The sequence below is a fragment of the Rhinatrema bivittatum genome, chromosome 2 (assembly GCF_901001135.1).
Source record: "Rhinatrema bivittatum chromosome 2, aRhiBiv1.1, whole genome shotgun sequence".
Taxonomy (NCBI): Eukaryota; Metazoa; Chordata; class Amphibia; order Gymnophiona; family Rhinatrematidae; genus Rhinatrema; species Rhinatrema bivittatum.
This window is the reverse complement of record NC_042616.1, coordinates 741575623-741596401: the sequence shown is the minus strand read 5'-3', so window position 1 is coordinate 741596401 and position 20779 is coordinate 741575623. Positions and strand designations below refer to the sequence as shown.

The 20779-nt window shown below is 43.0% G+C and overlaps 1 protein-coding gene across 1 annotated transcript in view; it reads left to right on the top strand.

Moving 5' to 3' along the window:
• Nucleotides 1–20779, top strand: part of CSMD3 (CUB and Sushi multiple domains 3) — a 3551396-nt gene that overhangs the window by 3439480 nt on the left and 91137 nt on the right. Inside the window, 1 exon segment of the mRNA XM_029591914.1 lies at nt 11395–11574. Within this exon segment, the coding sequence (XP_029447774.1) occupies nt 11395–11574 (180 nt within the window).

Sequence of the window (20779 nt, the reverse complement as noted above, 5' to 3'; positions counted from 1 at the left end):
TACCCTTAGTCAATAAACATACACATGGTTACTGTGACTCCAACATCACTCTAAGATTCAACAGCAAGAGGAAATGTGGAAAAAAGGATTTGCACTCACAAAGACGGGAGTAGCTGGCTTGTTACGGCGGTTACTACCCCAAACCAAATATCCAAATTACTACCTCCACCTTCCTCTATTCCTGATGCCTTTCAACTAGCTTGATCACTCCATTCTTATACTTCACTTTCAATGCATATCCAGCATAGTTCTCTGCTTCAACAGCAGGGGAAAAGAAAAACTGTTACTTCACACATCCAGCAGAGCTCTCTGCTTAAACGGCAGGGGAGAAGAAAAAAGGGTTCGCACTCACAAAGCGGGGAGTAGCTGGCTTGTTACGGCGGTTACTACCCCAAACCAAATGTACCTGATACTTCACTCTCGACGCATATCCAGCATGGCTCTCTACTTCAACGGCATCGGAGAAAGACTGATACATCACGAATTTCCAGCATAGCTCTCTGCTTCAACGGCAGGGGAAAAGAAAAACTGATACTTCACGCATATCCAGCATAACTTCAACGGCAGGGGAGAAGAAAAAGGGTTCGCACTCACAAAGCGGGGAGTAGCTGGCTTGTCACGGCGGTTACTACCCCAAACCAAATGTGCCTGATACTTCACTTTCGATGCATATCCAGCATAGCTCTCTGCTTCAACGGCAGGGGAGAAGAAAAAAACTGATACCTCACGCATATCCAGCATAGCTCCCTGCTTCAACGGCAGGGGAGAAGATAAACAACCAATAAGGGCTGTATAACATAATCTGGGTAAAAACAAATAAGCATGGGTGTAGCTTGCTTATTGCGGCGGTTACTACTCCTACTACCTCTAACTAATCAAGCTAGATATTTCACTTGGATGCAGCTCCTCCACCGCTCTCTACATTAATGGCGGGGGTGGAAGGGAATTAGAACCAAGAGCTAAGAGAAACAGATAAGTATGGGAGAAGAAATGAGGGAAGCTTGCTGGGCAGACTGGATGGGCCATTTGGTCTTCTTCTGCCGTCATTTCTATGTTTCTATGTTTCTATGTAATGAGCCCAGTAAGAGCTTTTGACTATTCTAAAAATAGTGTGCTTTGCAATAAGTCCATAACATCCTTGTTAAGACCTTCCCCCAATATATTAACAAGTAAACACTAAAATTAGCATGTACTGGAATATAAATGAGGGGATATCATACACAAACATAGGACTTTCCTACCTGTCCCAGGAACCACCCAGCCTGTCAGGTTTTCAGGATATTCAGACTGATTGAGATTAATTTGCATACAATGGATTTGGGAATCCTTGCCTTTTTGTGTGCTTGATAACTAGCATGGAATGTTCTTACATACTATATCCTGCTGGTTTATTAATGCCAAAAAACGTAACAGCTGCCTTAGATCAGGTGTTATATTTTGTATGAGCAGCTGCCTTGTCAAATTTCCTGTGCTAATCAATCCAAAGTGAAAAAATAAGTTAGGAGGGAAGATTTTTTTCCCCCTAAATCCCCACTCAGCTGGATGAGTGAGAGGGCTTCACAGTCCCTTCTGTTGGGGAAGACAAGGCCTGGGGAAGGCCCATGGGAGTGGGGGTGGAAGAGAGTCTGGGCTGAAACCGGCTGGCACAGTACAAAACAAAACAAACTAGGAAATGCCACTGACATTTCAGATTTCTGTTTAAATGACAACACATCCCTAGAATGACTTTTACATTTGTATACTCAATAAACAAAAGAAATAAGATAAAAAAATCTTTTTGCTATATTTTTCACAATCTTTGTTGCTGGATAATAAAGAAAATGAAAAGAATGGAAGAAATCCAGACATAAGAATACAGTAGTAAGCGCTTCTTTTCTTAAATGCCTAGATAGAATGAATTTGTCAGAACATCAAATTAAACTGAATTTACAATGCAGGTGTTTTTACAGTGATTCTAACATTTTCACAAGCTTTTCCACCACTTATTTAAGTATGTAACAACAAAGGGGGTCAATGCAATACCATGTGCTGTGGCTAGTGCATGGCTTAACATGAGATTGGACGTGCATTTTGGATGTGCATCCATAATCTCCAATGCAATAGAGGGATTAGCATATCCAAAATGCGTGTCCAAACTACCACATAGTTAACAGCGCTCATCACATATAAATTCCGAGTAGATGAGGCTGTTAGCTAATATCCATAATGGAAAAATTTCCCACCTGGCCAATGCGCTCATTGCTAGGGATGTGCATCCGTTTTCCACGTATTTGAAATCCGCAACTTATTTTTTGCTATCTGTTAAATACGTGGGGAGGCGAAACGCATCGCGACTCCACACGTATTCAACAGATTTCTGTTTAATTCGGCCTAAATAAAAATTTAAACCCCCCCCTACCCTCCTGACCCCCCCAAGACTCACCAAAACTCCCTGGTGGTCCAGCGGTGGGGTCCGGGAACTCACTCAGACCCTCGGTGCTAGTTTCATCATGGCGCCGATAGCCTTTGTCACAGGGGCTACCGGTGCCATTGGTCAGCCCCTGTCACATGGCTATCGGCGCCATCTTGTGCTCCTACCATGTGACAGGGGCTGACCAATGGCACCGGTAGCCCCTGTGACATAGTATGGGCAAAGGCTATCGGCGCCATTTTGAGTCCTGGCCTGGCGTCGGACGGCAGGTCGCTCCGGGACCCCCGTTGGACCCACAGGGACTTTTGGCCAGCTTGGGGGGGGCCTCCTGACCCCCACAAGACTTGCCAAAAGTCCAGCGGGGGTCCAGGAGCGACCTCCTTTCACGCCGGCCGCCCGATCCCAATACTCAAAATGGCGCCGATCACCTTTGCCCTCACTATGACGGCGATCGGCGCCATTTTGAGACTCAAAATCGCCGTCCCGCCAATACTCAAAATGGCGCCGATCGCCGTCATAGTGAGGGCAAAGGCGATCGGCGCCATTTTGAGTATTGGCGGGACGGCGATTTTGAGTCTCAAAATGGCGCCGATCGCCGCCATTTTGAGTATTGGGATTGGGCGGCCGGCGTGAAAGGAGGTCGCTCCCGGACCCCCGCTGGACTTTTGGCAAGTCTTGTGGGGGTCAGGAGGCCCCCCCAAGCTGGCCAAAAGTCCCTGTGGGTCCAACGGGGGTCCTGGAGCAATCTGCCGTCTGACGCCAGGCCAGGACTCAAAAAGGCGCCGATAGCCTTTGCCCATACTATGTCACAGGGGCTACCGGTGCCATTGGTCAGCCCCTGTCACATGGTAGGAGCACAAGATGGCGCCGATGGCCATGTGACAGGAGCTGACCAATGGCACCGGTAGCCCCTGTGACAAAGGCTATCGGCGCCACGATGAAACTAGCACCGAGGGTGTGAGTGAGTTCCCGGACCCCACCGCTGGACCACCAGGGAGTTTTGGTAAGTCTTGTGGGGGTCAGGATGGTGGGGGGTTGTAGTTAATTTAGTAGTAACGTATTTACAGATCGACAACTTATTGAATTCTCCATACTTCCGCATGAAACGGAATTGACCCCCCATGAATACAGATCGCGTACGCAACGAAAACTTTTTGCCTGCACACCTCTACTCATTGCAATACAGCAAATTTTATACCAACATAAGAACATAAGAAATTGCCATGCTGGGTCAGACCAAGGGTCCATCAAGCCCAGAATCCTGTTTCCAACAGAGGCCAAGCCAGGCCACAAGAACCTGGCTGGCATAAAGATATGCTGTGTTCAAGGGCTGATTGATAAAAACAAAAAATCCTGCTTTCTGTGATTTCTCCAATTAGTATGGTCGCAATATTAAATAGGTAGGATCACAGAAAGCAGATTCGAGTAAAAAAAAGTCTCTTGAAAAAATAAATTAAGGGCATCCAATAAAAATGCACAAGATAGATAGTCCAGGCCGTGTATCTTGTGCATGGATATTGTGCTAGTAGTGGGAGAAAATGGATGCTCGTATCTCTCCTCTGCACCTGATGCCAATAAGGCTCTAGTGACATGCAATTTTCCCTAGCACCTTCTTTTCAGCATGACCCTTCATTTAAATATTGCATTGCATGCCCAGAAAGGATGGTTGTGCATACATTAGGAAAATGGATGCTCAATATTGAGCACCCATTTTCTATGCACAAATATTGCACTGGCCCCAAAATGAATTCACAAAAAAAGCAACAGGATTTATCCATCTCGCCAAAGAGCTCCATTAACTTTTCCAAGTCTTAATTTAAGAATTGGGAAGATTTGTTAAGTTTGATTATTACTTTTAGTGCAAATTGCCATACAAAAAGTATTTCCTTAGCAAACTTTGTACTGTATCCACTACCCAATTATATGTATAACAACAAAGGGGCTGATGCAATACCATGCACTGTGACTAGCTCATGGCTTAAAATGAGATTTGATGCGTGTTTTGGATGTGCGACTATAAACCCTGATGCAATAGGGGGATTAGTGCATCCAAAATGGACATCCAAACCATAGCATAGCTAATAGTGCTCATCACATGTAAATTTCATGTAGTTGAGGCTATTAACTATAACTAATACCTGTGATGCAAAATATTTCCTGCTCGACCAATGCACTCATTGGAATGAAGAAAATTTTACGCCAACCCGGAGCTGGCATAAATATATGCCATACTCAAAGGCTCATTGATAAAAAGAAAAAATCCTGCATTCTGTGTTTACTCCTATTAGTATTGTCGCAATACTAAGTAGAAGGAACCACAGAAAGCAGATACCAGTAAAAAAAGAAGTCTCATGTAAAAATGAATTATTATGGGCACCCAATTTAAATGCAAAAGATACATGGTCTAGGCATGTATATTGTGCCGATAGTGGGAGAAAATGGATGCTCGTATTGAGTGCCCATTTTCCCAACCGGCACTGACAGCCACCTCTCCTGTATGCCCAATGCTGATGAGGCACTAGTGACCCACAATTTTCCCTAGTGCCTCCTTTTTGGCATGATCCCTCATTTAAATATTGCATCTCATGCCCAGGAGAGGTGGTTGGGCAAGCATTAGAAGAATTGGTCCTCAAAATTAAGGGCCGGATTTCAAAAGGGTTACGCGCATAAGGTACGGGCGTAACCCTTTTAAAATGCCCCTGCACGCACCGAGCCTATTTTGCATAGGCTCAGCGGCGCGCGCAAGCCCCGGGACGCGCGTAAGTCCCGGAGCTTCGCAAGGAGGGCTTGCAGGGTTGGCGGCGCAAATTTCGGGGCATTCCGGGGGGCGTGTTGGGGGCATGGCGCCGGCCCAGGGGCATATTTGAGGCCTCCAGATCAGCCCCCGGGTTGGGTGATGGCACGCCAGCAGCCCGCTGGTACGCGTAGAGTTACACCTGCCTCTGGCAGGCGTAACTTTCCCAACAAAGGTAGGGGGAAGGTTTAGATAGGGCCGGGGGGGGGGGGGGTGGGTTAGGTAGAAGAAGGGAGGGGAAGGTGCAGGGGGGTGGAAGGAAAGTTCCCTCCGAGGCTGCTCCAATTTCAGAATGGCCTTGGAGTGAACGGGCAGCACGCGCAGGGCTCAGTGCTCGCAAGTTGCACAAATGTGCACCCCCTTGCGCGTGCCGACCCCTGATTTTATAAGATACGCGCGGCTACGCGTGTATCTTATAAAATCCAGCGTACTTTTGTTCACACCTGGTGGGCGAACAAAAGTTCGCGCGCACATAGATTTATAAAATCTACCCCTAATTGCCCATTTTCTATGCACACATATTACATTGGCCCCAAAAAGATTTCACAAAAAAGCAACAGGATTTATTCATCCCACAAAAGAGCTTCATTAACTTTTCCAAGTCTTAATTTAAGAATTGGGAAGATGCTTTTAGTTTGTATATTACTTTTAGTGCAAATTTCCACACAAAAAAAGATTTCCTTATCAAACTTCGTATTGTTTTGTGAGCTGAGTTATGACATTTTTCCATAATTTCTTAATGTTTAGTCATTTTAAGAAATCTCTGGGTTAAGTAATCCCAGTTTGTTTACCAGTCTTCTATAAGGAACAATGTTGGTTTCACTAGAGTTTAATAATCCACATTTACTGCTCCTTCTTCATTCACTATTTTTATCACCTGAAAGACCTCAATTACATTTGTTTGACAAAATCTCTATTTGTGAATTCATGATGCCAAATTAATGAGTTTTTAGCAACTTTCTCAATCTTAACAAGCAAAGTTCTGTACGTAGTTCGCTAGGAAGAGCATTCTGCCAACTGGGAACCACCACACAAACAAATGTTGTCTAGACTGTTTAAAGGAAGGAACATCCGATAAGCTTTGTGAAGCAGATCTCAATTGGTACCATGCCTAGTAGTTTATCAGCACAGTATAGCTTCCTCTTAGGTGGTTTTTCAACTGTTTTTGAGTAATGCACTTTACAGGGCCTGCAGGAATCTCCGCTCCTAACTGAAGCTAAGCTGCATCCGCTAGATTCCAATCCACATCTGGGAAAATGAATTTGTCTGCAAGCAGTACCTTTCCTTGGTGCACTCTGTTTATGAAATCTTACAGCATTTGTCTTCCGCTGTCCCTCTTTTTGGGTCTAACCAATCCCATTTTGTCCATTTATTTATTATTCCATTCAGAACATAATACTTGGAGAACTAATTATCTCTTTATTACAGACAGCCCTATTAAAACTACAAGTAACAGTCTTCTACCCTAATCATTCTGCATGATTTAAAACCATCATGTGTACCCAGTCTCTGTCTCCTGCTACTCTGAAATTCTTCACTCTTAAAAATGAGCTTACACTTTATTTGCTCTGTAGTAGTATATTTCCCTGTCAGTTAGGCTATTAGGTAAGTCCCTAAATTGCCCATTGTTACTATAGTCTGTATCCATGAAATTATTTTCCTCAAATTGTAGAGCTGAATGCACATATGCATATTGTTATTCAGATGATTAATGATTCTTTGACCTCTTTTTTTTACCTTAAAGCTTAAAGATTGTAACATTTAAAACAAAGCAGAAAAAATATTGTTAAATAGATAAATGAAAGATATAGCCAGCTGAGTCACTGACAAAAGGGACATTGATTTCATAAGTAGTCACCCTTCAAGAGTCTTTGTTGATGCTTTCAGGAATATTTCCAGGTGGACTAGCAATCATACCCTATTGGAAATTTTCTGCTTCATTTCCCAAGGGCTGTATTTTAATATCATTTCAAAAGCTTTAATTCAATGACAGAATTCTTCAAACTATGGATAATGAATGATATCTCTTCATCACTGAAATGGAAAACATTCAAAATGGATAAAGTCAGAACAAAATCCATTACACTCCTTGAATGTGCAGTAATGTTTTGGTTTGGTTTGCATAGATACAGTATGCCCAAAAGAAGGTTATGATAGCACTATATAATCTAAGGATACAGCTGGAAAAATTCACACAATTTAGACCATTTTATAGGCAGGAAAGAAAAGTCTTGATGAAAATAAACTATTGAATAAATTATGGTGATGGCATAGTTTAGAATTTTATGTTACAAATATAAAGTAAAATTTAATAAAATGGATAACAAATATGATACATAGGTAACCATGCCTGTTGTGTCTAATGCTTATTTTTTGTTGGAAAATAATGTTACTGATGCATTTGTTTTGTGAGATTTATTAACAGGTCAATGTGTGAGTCCATTTGTATTTATCTGCCTTCATCTACTACATTACTATGTACATTTTTGTGATATCTCCTCACCTTCAGAGGCTTCCTCCCAAGCATAAGATGATTGCTTCCTCCCAAGCATAAGAAATTGCCATACTGGGTCAGACCAAGTGTTACAGTACCAGGCCATGCCCCAGTCCCTCCACTCACCTCAGGGCGGCCTGGCCCGCTGTTGCTCTGTCCCGGCCGGCAGGCTCGTCGAGGCCTCTCCCATGGCGCTCCCTCCTCGAGGGAGATGCCGCTGATCCATTGCAGCTGGCCCTACCCCCTAGGCATGCGAGCGCGCAGGGGCTGCAGATTTAAAGGGGCCAGCGCGGGAAGACACAGGGCAGCCTCCCAGATGACGTCAGATGCTGCAGGGGTATATAAACCCTGCAGCCAAGCCTTACCTTGCCTTGCAACAAGGTTCACTCTCCTTGAGAGCTACTAGTTGCTATCTTCGTCTTCTGGCTTTCGACCTCGGCTTCTGACCACGGCTTGGGAGCGAAGAGGAGTCCACTTCCAATAAATGAGCAAATGAGCAAATACACCCCAAGGTTCTGAAGGAACTAAAACATGAAATTTCAGATCTATTAGTAACAATTTGTAAACTATCATTAAAATCATCCATTGTACCTGAAGACTCGAGGGTGGCTAATGTAACTCCAATATTTAAAAAGGGCTCCAGGGGCGATCCAGGAAACTAAATATCAAAATCAAAGAACATACAGAAAGACAAGGTTTAATGGAAGAAAGTCAACATGGCTTTACCCAAGGCAAGACTTGCCTCTCAAATCTGCTTCACTTTTTTGAAGGAGTTAATAAACATGTAGTTAAAGGTGAACCGGTAGATGTAGTGTATTTGGATTTTCAGAAAGCGTTTGACAAAGTTCCTCATGAGAGGCTTCTAGGAAAAGTAAAAAGTCATGGGATAGGTAGTGATGTTTTTTTGTGGATTACAAACTGGCTAAGAGACAGGAAACAGAGAGTAGGATTCAATGGACAATTTTCTCAGTGGAAGGGAGTGGACAGAGGAGTGCCTCAAGGATCTGTATTGGGACCCGTACTTTTCAATATATATTTATAAATGATCTGGAAAGAAATATGACAAGTGAGGTAATCAAATTTGCAGATACAAGATTGTTCAGAGTAGTTAAATCACAAGCAGATTGTGATAAATTACAGGAAGACCTTGTGAGACTGGAAAATTGGGCATCAAAATGGCAGATGGAATTTAATGAGGATAAGTGCAAGGTGATGCATATAGGGAAAAATAACCCATGCTATAGTTACACAATGTTAGGTTCCGTTTTAGGAGCTTCCACCCAAGAAAGAGATCTATTCGTCATAGTGGATAACACATTAAAATCATCGGTTCAGTGTGCTGGAGCATTCAAAAAAGCAAACAGAATGTTGGGAATTATTAGAAAGGGAATGGTGAATAAAATGGAAAATGTCATAATGCCTCTGTATCGCTCTATGGTGAGACCACACCTTGAATATTGTGTACAATTCTGGTCGCCACATCTCAAAAAAGATATAGTTGTGATGGAGAAGGTACAGAGAAGGGCGACCAAAATGATAAAGGGAATGGAACAGCTCCCCTATGAGGAAGGACTACAAGAGATTAGGACTTTTCAGCTTGGAGAAGAGACGGCTGAGGGGAGATATGATAGAGGTGTTTAAAATCATGAGAGGTCTAGAATGAGTAAATGTGAATCGGTTGTTTACTCTTTCAGATAATAGAAAGACTAGGGGGCACTCCATGAAGTTAGCATGTGGCACATTTAAAACTAATCAGAGAAAGTTCTTTTTTCACTCAATGCACAAAAATAAGCTCTGGAATTTGTTGCCAGAAGATGTGGTTAGTGCAGTTGGTGTAGCTGTGTTTAAAAAAGGGTTGGATAAGTTCTTGGAGGAGAAGTCCATTACCTGCTATTAATTAAGTTGACTTAGAAAATAGCCACTGCTATTACTAGGAACAGTAACATGGAATAGACTTAGTTTTTGAGTACTTGCCAGGTTCTTATGGCCTGGATTGGCTACTGTTGGAAACAAGATGCTGGGCTTGGTGGACCCTTGGTCTGACCCAGTATGGCATGCTCTTATGTTCTTATTTAAAATGAAAAAACAAAACAACCCAAACGTCTCTCAGTAGACAATATTTTACATCTTACACCGCTACAGGTTTTGATTATAGAGATGTGAATCATGTGCCAGATCGTCTTAATGATCAGATTCGGCTGGGGGGGGGGGGGGGAATCTGATCTTTAAGATATGTGAATTTGAATCGTTTCCAATTCCAATTCACATCGCTAATTTATTTTTAGGGAGGCCTGCACCGCTAAAAAAAACCCCACCGACCCTTTAAATCGACCCCCCTTAGCCTCCCCTACCCTCCCGACCCCCCCAAAACCTTTTAACATTACCTGGTGGTCCAAGGGGGCCTCGCTGGACGATTTCCCGTTCCCAGGCATCAGCTGCGCTAAAAAAAAATGGCTCCGATGCCCCTTTACCCTTACCATGTGACAGGGTATCCGTGCCATTGGCCGGCCCTTGTCACATGGTAGGAGCACTGGATGGCCAAGGGGCATCAGTGCCATTTTTTTTTAGCGCAGCTGATGCCTGGGAATGGGAAATCATCCCCCAAGGCCCCCCTGGACCACCAGGTAATGTTAAAAGGTTTTGGGGGGGTCAGGAGTGTGGGGGAGGCTAAGGGGGGTCGATTTAAAGGGTCAGGTGGGTTTCTTTTTTAATCGGGCCATCGACGCCATTTTAATTAGTGGCAGACAAAATGGCGCCGATGGCCCGAGAGTGGGAGATCGTGCCGGGACCCCCCCCCATTGGACCACCAGGTAATTTAACATTTTGGGGGGGGTTCGGGAGGGTGGAGGAGGGTAAGGAATTGGTTTTAAAGGGTCGAGGTGGGTTTAGGGGTTGTTTTGGTGTGCCGGTTTTCCCGCCCTCCCCCAAATAATTCCCGTGCCCTATTTAACAATTTAGGATGATTTATGACGATAAATCGGGGGCATTTGTATTGTATCATGCACTCTGACGATTTAGGACGATTTTAAAATTATCTAACGATAATTTTAATCATTCAAAAACGATTCACATCCCTATTTGATTATATATATACTAACTGTTTTATAATCAAGAACTGTAGCGGTGGAAGATATAAAATATTGTCTACTGAGAGACTTTTGGGTTGCTTTATGATTAATTAAACCTCAGAATACACTGGTGTGTAGGCTTTGGTTTTGTTGATTTATCTTATGTAAAATGAGACAGTGATCTCTGTCCTGTCCCAAATAGAAATATATCAAAAGAAAAAGCACCATCGTTACTTTGGGCTCATTTACAAATCTGTGATATTTTCCCACGAAGAGGGAAATATTGCAGGTTTTACTATGTGCAGTACCAAGTGCCACAGCTTAGTAAACCCTGCAGTATTTTCTCTGGTAGTAAAATACCATGGGTAAAATAACTACAGATTAGTAGCCCAACTAATTCTGCAAAATGGCAGCTTCATAGCCTGCAGCTGCCATCTTGTTAAATGGCCCAAGTGGCCTTTTGTATGGTGGATTCATGGGCAACTTTAGTTTCCAATTCTGCCAAGTCAACACTTTTTCTAAGTTCTAAATTCACTGGAAAATAACTTTCTTTACATAAATTTAAAAAATAAACTTTACATGTGCTGTATCTAAATCTAAGTATTGATCATTAATGTCTTTTTTACAGCTCACAGTTGTAAGCAACCAGAAACACCGGCACATGCAAATGTTGTTGGAATGGACCTACCTTTGATTGGTTACACATTGATCTATACCTGTCAACCTGGATTCTTCTTGGCAGGAGGCACAGAACATAGAGTTTGCAGATCCGATAACACCTGGGGAGGAAAAGTTCCAATATGTGAAGGTAAAAAGAAATATCAATACTTTCTGTCATTTGACCAAGAAACTTTCCGGTATTTGTCTTGATTTCATTTCTCTTCATATTTGAATGTTTTATACTAAGACTGCACAGCGACATCTTAATTTAATTATTTTCCAGTACATTTTTAAGTGGTTGGTAATCAGTTAAACCAGTTTAAGATAGCTGGATTTGGAGTTTAAGTGTGATTTTCAACTGTTCAATTTAGTGCGTGAGAAAGTTCAGTGAGAATAATAGCTGTACACTACTCTTTAGTTTGAAAGAAATTAGATGTCATACAACCTCTGGATGCTACTTGTATGGCATATTAAATTTGCTTACAATCTCCGACACTCATAACATGAAAGTATCTTATTTTTTTTTTATGTTTTTCTTTACTGAAAGTTGAATTTATCCATTTTATATTGGTCTGATGTTCATTCTCCATAATTTATTTAATTTTATTGTCATATTTAAATACTTCTTATATACAGTTCTGATATGGTAGGGAACTACTGCTGCTTTGGTACACACTAGAAGGAGAATGGAAAGTGGGTTGCACAATCATTCTGTGGTAACTAATCCCACTAGGGAGGTAATTAGTTGATTTAGTGAAAAAAAAAATTACACTGGATTAAAAGGTCTTTTTCATTATAGATTGTCATGCACTATAAGGCTGTTTAGCATGCAGAAAAATGTGCATGCTGTTCACAAAAGGCCTAATGTGCATATCAAACTAGTCTCAGAAAACATTAACAGGTAATAATCTTCCATAACAGTGCATTATACTCACTTTTGTACCATATTCAAACTAGAATTCATAGTGGAGAGCCACCAAAATTTTCATGATTAGAGGAGGGGGTAGAGGCTGTCCCCCCACTCCTTGAAAAAAAGGCTAACTCTTCCGCTCTTTGCCCCTTCCCTCCAGGCACCAGTCTCTCTCTCTCCCATATATACACACACACACTCACTCTATGTCTTTCTGTCCTAGAACTAGATTCACTCTCTCTCTCTCTCTCTCTCCCAGAGACACACATATTCACATTAGGGGTGTGAATCGTGTGATCGATCGTCTTAACGATCGATTTTGGCTGGGGGGGAGGGAAATCTGATCGTCGTGTTTTTTTTTTTTTGTTTTTTTTTTTTTTAAAATCGTTAAAAATTGTAAATCGGTGGAGGGCGGGAAAACCGGCACACCAAAAATACCCTAAAACCCACCCCAAACCTTTAAAACAAATCCCCCACCCTCCCGAACCCCCCCAAAATGTTTTAAATTACCTGGGGTCCAGTGGGGGGGGGGGGTCCCGGCGCGATCTCCAGCTCTCTCTGGCCACGGCTACATTAAGAGAAATGGTGCCGGTGGCCCTTTGCCCTTATCATGTGACAGGGCAAAGGTAGCGCCGGCGCCATTTTGGTTCCTGGCTCCTGACGTCACGCGTGCAGGAGATCACCCCCGGACCCCCGCTGGACCCCCAGGGGCTTTTGGCAAGCTTGGGGGGGCCTCCTGACCCCCACAAAACTTGCCAAAAGTCCAGCGGGGGTCCGGGAGCGACCTCCTGCACGCGGGCCATATTGCCAATCTTCAAAATGGCGCCGGCGCTACCTTTGCCCTCACTATGTCATACGGGGTGGGTTTTAGGGTTGTTTTGGTGTGCTGGTTTTCCCACGCCCTATTTAACGATACAATACAAATGCCCCTGATGATAAATTGGGGGCATTTGTATTGTATCGTGCACTCTAATGATTTTGGACGATTTTAAAATTATCTGACGATAATTTTAATCGTTCAAAAACGATTCACATCCCTAATTCACATTCTCTCTCGCCCAGAGAAATATACATGCACGCTCTCTCTTAAACACAAACATATATGTTCTTCTGTTCTGCTAATGCTCATGTGATTGCTCTGTGAATGGTCCTCTAGCTCAGAACTCCTGCATCATTATATAAAGTTCTTCATTGCTGTCAGCCCTTCCACAGCCTGTAGCAGTCCCCTCCATATCCCATTCCCACCATTTCTCAGCACTCCCATTCTCCAGACAACTCACTGCTTTCTCAGCCAGCTGCCCTCTCGGCACTCAGCCAAACCATCTCAGATAGAAGCCCTCATAACATCATGAGTAAATGGAATTACAATTACAATATAACCTCCCATACCAAACTAGCAGTAATGCTAGAACTGAAAACTGTAAGAACCCTACTTATGAAACGGCAACACTACAAATATTATACCAGGTTCTAAAATAGCAATACACCTCCTATTATGAAAAGCCAGTCTGCTATAGATCCCTACAAAGAAACTACATGCTACAAGAATGCTTAATTTGTCTCACATGCAGAAAACACAGACAGAGCCTCACAAAACATAGAATACTGAGGCCATAAATATAAATAGAAACACTCAGACAAAAGTAGAACTTGGAAACCACATTCATACAAAGCATAAATATTTCAAAATAGCTGACAAATAGAACATCCAGTAATTAAAAACTCATATAACATTTTTTAAAAATTCAGAAATAGCAATACATTTTTAAAAAATAGACATATCACATAACACCCAATAATTATTTATTTATTTATTTATTTATTTAGGGATTTTATATACCGATTTTCTTGATACAGATCAAATCAACTCGGTTTACATAGAACGATAGTACATTAACAGTAACTAGTCAAACCTCAAAAGAGGAGACAGATTGTGAGCAGAAGGTAAAAAGTTACATTATAACAAGGGAGAGTAACTAGGAATTGGAAATGAAGAGACAGATAATCAAAGTAGAGAGATATAACAGAGAGAAGGGGCTTGAAGCCAACCTCAGGAGAATAACTCTAGCATTATAACATGATTATATGACATTCTGCTAGTTATTGAAGTACAGCTGATTGAAAAATATCTTAGTAGGATATAGTCTAGGAGACAGGAAAGGCTCTACCGAAAAGCCAAGTCTTTTGGATACAAAAAGTCACCCTCTCTGTATACCTGGCAACTTTTGAATTGTTTTCATCCTGAGATTTATTTATTTATTTATTTATTTATTTATTTAAAATTTTTATATACCGACATTCATCCAGGATATCACATCGGTTTACAGTGTAACACAAACAAACGCCAGGCATGGCGCTTTACATTGAACAAATAAAACAAGTTAACAAATGAATAAATGAGGGTGTGAGTAACAAGGGGAAATTTGCATTAAATAATCAACGAGGTTTGTAAATATATACATATGTACAAAAGGAAGACACTAAGAGATAAGCAGTATAGGGGTGCTAGGAGGAGAGGGGGGGTGGCGAGCAGAGGGAAGGGAACGAGGTGATGGGGGGAGGAAAAGGTATGAGGTGAGGGGGGGAGAAAAAGTGTATGAGGTGAGGGGGGGAGAAAAAGGTAGGAGAAGGGCAAAGTGAGGGGATAGAGGGCGGCAGAGGAGAGGAAGGGTGGGCAGTGGAGAGGAAGGGAGAAGTTAGGTGTATGCCTTGGTGAAGAGCATAGATTGTCATATGGGGTTGGGCTTGGGTGTTGCACACACTTTCTCTTTTCTCTCACACTAACACACATATATTCATTCTCTCACATCCTCATTCACATCCCGTCTCACTCAGACATACAAACACTCACTGACTTGCTCAATCCTTGCTCATTGACTCACATGCTCTCAGCAGTCTTCAATGATTTATTTTTGTTTAAATCACACACAAATTGTTGTGTTTCGCGGCCGTGGTGTGCCACGACCGCGGCCCCCTACCTTGTCCGTGGCGTTCCTTCGCCGCAGGAGCCCCGAGGGAGGGCTCTGATCCGGGCCATCACTCCCGCGTGGCCTCTGGTGCTGCTCGCTGCAGGGGGAACCGTCCTGCTCCCCCTTTGTGGCGTCCAGCGGCGTCTCTCCTCCGTGGGGGAAAATCCAAGATGGCCCCCACCATCCTTAGGCGGGAGGCCGCACCTCCTCCACTGATTTAAAGGGACCTGATCCCTTTAACAAGCTTCACCTGTTCCTCAGCAGCCTAAGCAGGGGAAGTATAAAGGGAGACTTCCTCTGCTCATCCAATGACTTGGCAATGTCCTCCAGCGCTGTCTAGTCTGCTAGCTTCGGTGAGTCCCTCGAGCTTTGGATCCTGTTCCTGTTTCATCTTGGTGTTCCCGGTTCCTGACTTTGGATTGGCTTACGGTGATTCTCTGGTGCTCGACTTCGGATTGGCAAGCGGTGTTTCTCCGGTGTGTGACCTCGGACTGGCAAGTGGTGATCCTTCGGTGTGTGACCTCGGACTGGTGAGCGACGACCCTCTGGCACTCGACCCAGGACTCCTCCTGGACTACCATCTCCAAGGGCCCGCCTAAGTCCCAGCGGCCCGGGTCCCTACGGGCTCCTCACAGGGAAACCGCGGGCTTCCAGGGCGAAGCTCCAGTCAGCCCTTGAACCGACACCTGACCTCTCAAAGGTCCACCTAAGTCCCAGCAGTCTGGATCCCTACGGGCTCCTCCTGGGGGGACCACAGACTTCCAGGGGTGAAGACACAGCTCCTCTTCTCGTCTCTTCATCCGCCTCCGCAGTCGCCTCTGTTCCCAGTGCCAAGGGTCAGCTGGTCCCATCTTCTGCTCTGCCTCACCACCCGACAAGAGAACCTACGGATCCTCTGAAAGGTATACCATACTCCCGTCAGCCAAGGGTTCACAAGCCTGAGCATAACACAAATGCCTCACCTTCTGGATTCCAGCAAAGCAATATGAAAGCAATATGGAAACTTAAAGTCTGCTGGTCATATTATCACAAGCCATTATATAAAATTATTAATAGACTTGGAATTTTTTATGTAAGACCAATGTATACCAAGCCCTTAACCCCACAGAATAAGGGCAAATCAATGTAGGTCCACATTAATCTGCTTTAAAACAATGTTTAGTGCATATATAATAATCAGTGAGTCAAAAAAGAAAATCAAATAGAAAAAGGGTATTCTTAGCTTTTGAAAACTCTGTATACCAAACACCCCAACAAGGATCACTGTTTCAAGCAATGTCTCTGCAATACTCACTGATGGTCGACAGGACCGACCATCAGTGAGTGTTGCGGAGAAAGTATCAATCCCCTGATGCAGACATTGCTCAAAACAAGAATCCTTGTTGGGGTGTTTAGAATACAGAGTTTTTAAAAACTAAGTATAGCCTTTTTCTATTTGACTTTCTTTTTGGACTCACTGATTATATTTTCAAAGTATATCTAATGTTTTTGTGCTAAAAAGAAGTTTAAAAAAAAGATTAATGAGGACCTTCATTGATTTGCCCTTATTCTGAGGGGTTAAGGGCTTGGTATATGTTGATCCTACATAAAAAAAATTCCAAGTCTATTAATAATTTTAAATAATGGCTTGTGATAATATGGCCAGCAGACTTTGTTTCCATTTTATTTATTTTTTTTTACCAGATGACCATTTTTTTTAATGAACTGATTTCTTCCAGTCATTGCCTTTGGTTGCATACTAGGTACTTTCAATATTTCTTTTATAATGCCTTTTTCTTTGTTTTTCTCTATAATAGCCCTTGAATTTTAAAAACAAGTGGGAGGGTCTGGCCTTAGAATGGTGTCTGATAATATCAAGACACAATCCACTAAGGAGTGCAAGAAGACTGTAGGGCCAATAATTTCATCTTCAACAATGTTTATTTTTAAACGTTCAAAGGAGCCACTCCTATTTTAAAGTCATGCACAAATAAATGACTGCATGACTTTAAAATAGGAGTGGCTCCTTTGAACGTTTAAAAATAAACATTGTTGAAGATGAAATTATTGGACCTACAGTCTTCTTGCACTCCTTAGTGGATTGTGTTTACGAATTGTGGAGTGCAGTATTACTCCTTCTTTATATTTTGATAATATCAAGAACCATCATTATGTATTCCTCTGGTCTCACAGCATTGTTTTTCACAGATAGTTGTTTCTCTGGGGACACACAGAATGGCTGTCCTCACATATGGGTGAAGTCATTTGACACAGCATTTGAAGGAACTTTGATCTAAAAGTTTCTAGAATTTTCAGCATGCTCTACTAAGCATCGCAGCTGTAGCCTCCTCTCTGGCAGTCTTTATTTATGATTGGAGCTTTGCTCTTCCTCAGTCCTCATAGCTACTGCTGTGACGGTTCTGTAGATGCTATACAGCCTAGCAGAGGTGTTCCCTTTTCCCTTAATAAATAATGCTGCACCTATAACTTGCTTGTATTGTCCTCTCCTTCAATTTGTTTGGAAATGTGTGCCTCTGTCAGTGCCCCGTGGGACTGGAGATATGCAGTAGAAATGTGCAGTCGTTTGCAATGAAATAGGCAATAAAGATTTTGTGAAGGAAAAAAAATGAAAGGAAAACCCAGAAATTTTGTGTGGTTTTTCTATTGTTTTTTTTTTTTTTTTTCGGAAGTGCACATCTAGGAAAAAAAAACCTAAACCTGCCTCAACCCTTCAAATTTAATTAAATATAATCCCACCCAAGACTCCCCATTATCCCTGGTGATTCAGCAGGGGGCCCAGGAATAATCTCCTGCTCTCAGGCCATCAGCTACCAGTAATCAAAATGGTGCCAGTGGCCCATTGTCCTTACCATGTGGCAGGGGCTACCAGTGCCATTGGCCAGCCCCTGTCACATGGTAGGAGAAATGGACAGCTGGTGCTAATTCTTTTCACTATCTTAATATTTTATTTCATTTATTTATATGTTGGGTTTTAATACATTGTTTATTCTGAGTTCAAACTTCAGCAGTATAGTTTCATATTATCACAGTGTCCAGTATAAACTTCAGATATTATGGCCCCCTGACATAGCCATGTTTCACCTTACAGCTTTATCAGAAAGGACTAAAGCTGTCAGATAACATAAGATATAAAAGTCAGGATAATTGTATAAAGTATCAGGACAAACATTGCATAAATAAATTTGACAATTCAAATCAAGTTAATCAGAAGAATATTGTCTAGCACTAGGGATGTGAATCGGGTCTGGAATCATAGCCGGAATCAGAATCGTACACGAATTGTGGGAAATTTTCGTTCCCGTGATTCGTAGCTTTCTGTTTCGTAGCACTTTAATCGGCTGCATTTTTTTTTTTTGAAAACTTTCTTTATTGAAATTTACAACAGTTTACCACCTGACCAATACACATCCAACACACATATCAGATATCATACCATACCCGCCCTTCCCCCCCCCCTCGCCCTCCCGTCCTTACCCCCCCCCCCCCCCTTATCCCATACCCACCACATCTTATACCAAGACACCAAATACTTGGGATACCCAGTTGGATTCGGTTGGAACACCCTCTATACCCATGTACTAGGAATGTGCCACAGGCTTGCCTTTCTCCACGTAGTACGGTCTGGATGCCCACATGACCACCCACGAAAGAGCCGGCCTGCCCAGTCCTCTAGGCTCTATCTGGTCACTGGTTGGGCCGAGGAAGTATTACTCCCTGCCCTGGAATGTCGATATTTATATCCTATGGTGGTCAGAATTATCTCTCTTTTCGCTTCCGACATGGTCCACCATAGTCTGTGCCATACAGCCGAACACGTCGCCTTCTTAGCTGGTGAGGTAGACTGAGCTGCCCACATTTCGTGTTGTAGTAGAGCTAGCAGCCGTGCATGCCATTGCCCCCACGTAGGACTTTCCGAGGAAATCCACTGACAGAGAATAGTCTGAGCTGCAATTATTAGGGCTTTTTCCAGGAATGCCCAATCCTCACCAGATAAGTCCTGCAATGTCTGTGCAGTTGGCAGCCGAAATAAACATACCTTAATGTCTCTGGGGATAAAGACTTGAAGCATCTGTTCTAGACTTTTCATCACCGCCCCCCAAAAACACTCAATAATAGGGCATTCCCACATTCCATGCACAAAAGTTCCCGGTGCCCCTCCACATTTAATACATACAGGGGAGTCACATAATTTTGCTGCATACCTTTGCGCCTGCGACACATATATACAGTGCAATATTTTAAACCCTATTTCTTGAAGAAGTACATTTTCTGACACTTTAACACTTTTCGTTAAGATTTCCCCTATCTCATCAAGAGCCAAATACACATTTGCCACGCGTACCCATTTATTTTGGATCTCCAGTTTGCCCTTCAGGACGGGAATTTCCCGTAAGGCTTGGGACAACGAAGAACATGAGTGCCCCCTCCGCTTTTGCGGCCCAAAAAAGACTCTTAGAAGTTCCCACTTCGTGGGCAACTGGTAAGTTCCAAAAACTGCATGTACATAGTGTCTAACTTGCAGATAAGCGAAAAAATCTTGTGTCGGAATCTCATAGACGCCCTGCATCTCCTGAAAAGACCACATGATCCCAGTGCCCGGGGAAAACAGCTGAAAGAGGTTCTGAACCCCCTTAGAACACCACCTCTTAAACACCCTGCCCGTCACACCACTTACAAACATGGGATTACCCCACAACGTGAGATATGGTGTAAGAATGCCACCCAAGTGTAACTTTTGAAGGCATAGGCATCTCCACGCTTTCCTCCCTACCTCTATAATCATGTGGCGTTTATAGTATACCGGCACTTGGGACCCTGGGAGTTGAATCAGAGTTTCTGGACTAAATGGATGCAACCAGCTCAATATAAACTGTCTAGGAATGTATTTCCCAGTATTCTCCAACCAATCCTGAATATGGCGTAGCATGCACGCCAAATTATAGTTTCGCCAATTAGGACAAGCCATCCCCCCCTGTTCTATAGTCAGCTGCAGTGTCGGCAGGGGCAGTCTAGCTTTACGACCCCCCCCCCCCCCCCCATAGATAAGCTCGGATCTCTTGGTTCACCCTATCAATCTCTTTCTTTGTTAACCACAAGGGAAGTTGTTGTAACACATACAACCATCGCAGGAGCTCCAACATTTTGAGCAACGCAATTTTCCCCTTCAGGGAGAGTGGCAATTTACCCCACAATTTCAATTTTTGACTCATGTTCCGAATGAGCGGGGAGACATTCACTTCATGTATTTGTGCAGGCTCCCTGGTAAGTAAAATTCCCAGATATCGCATGGTTTTATCCGCCCATCGCAAACGGAATTCCCCCTTCCAATTGGTTCTGATATGGCTGCCCAACTCCATAGCCTCCGACTTTTCCACATTTATTTTTAACCCAGCAAATGACCCGAACAAAAGCTGATGCTTCAGTACCCTCTCTAGAGATCTTTGTGGCTCCGTCAGGAAAACAAGAACATCGTC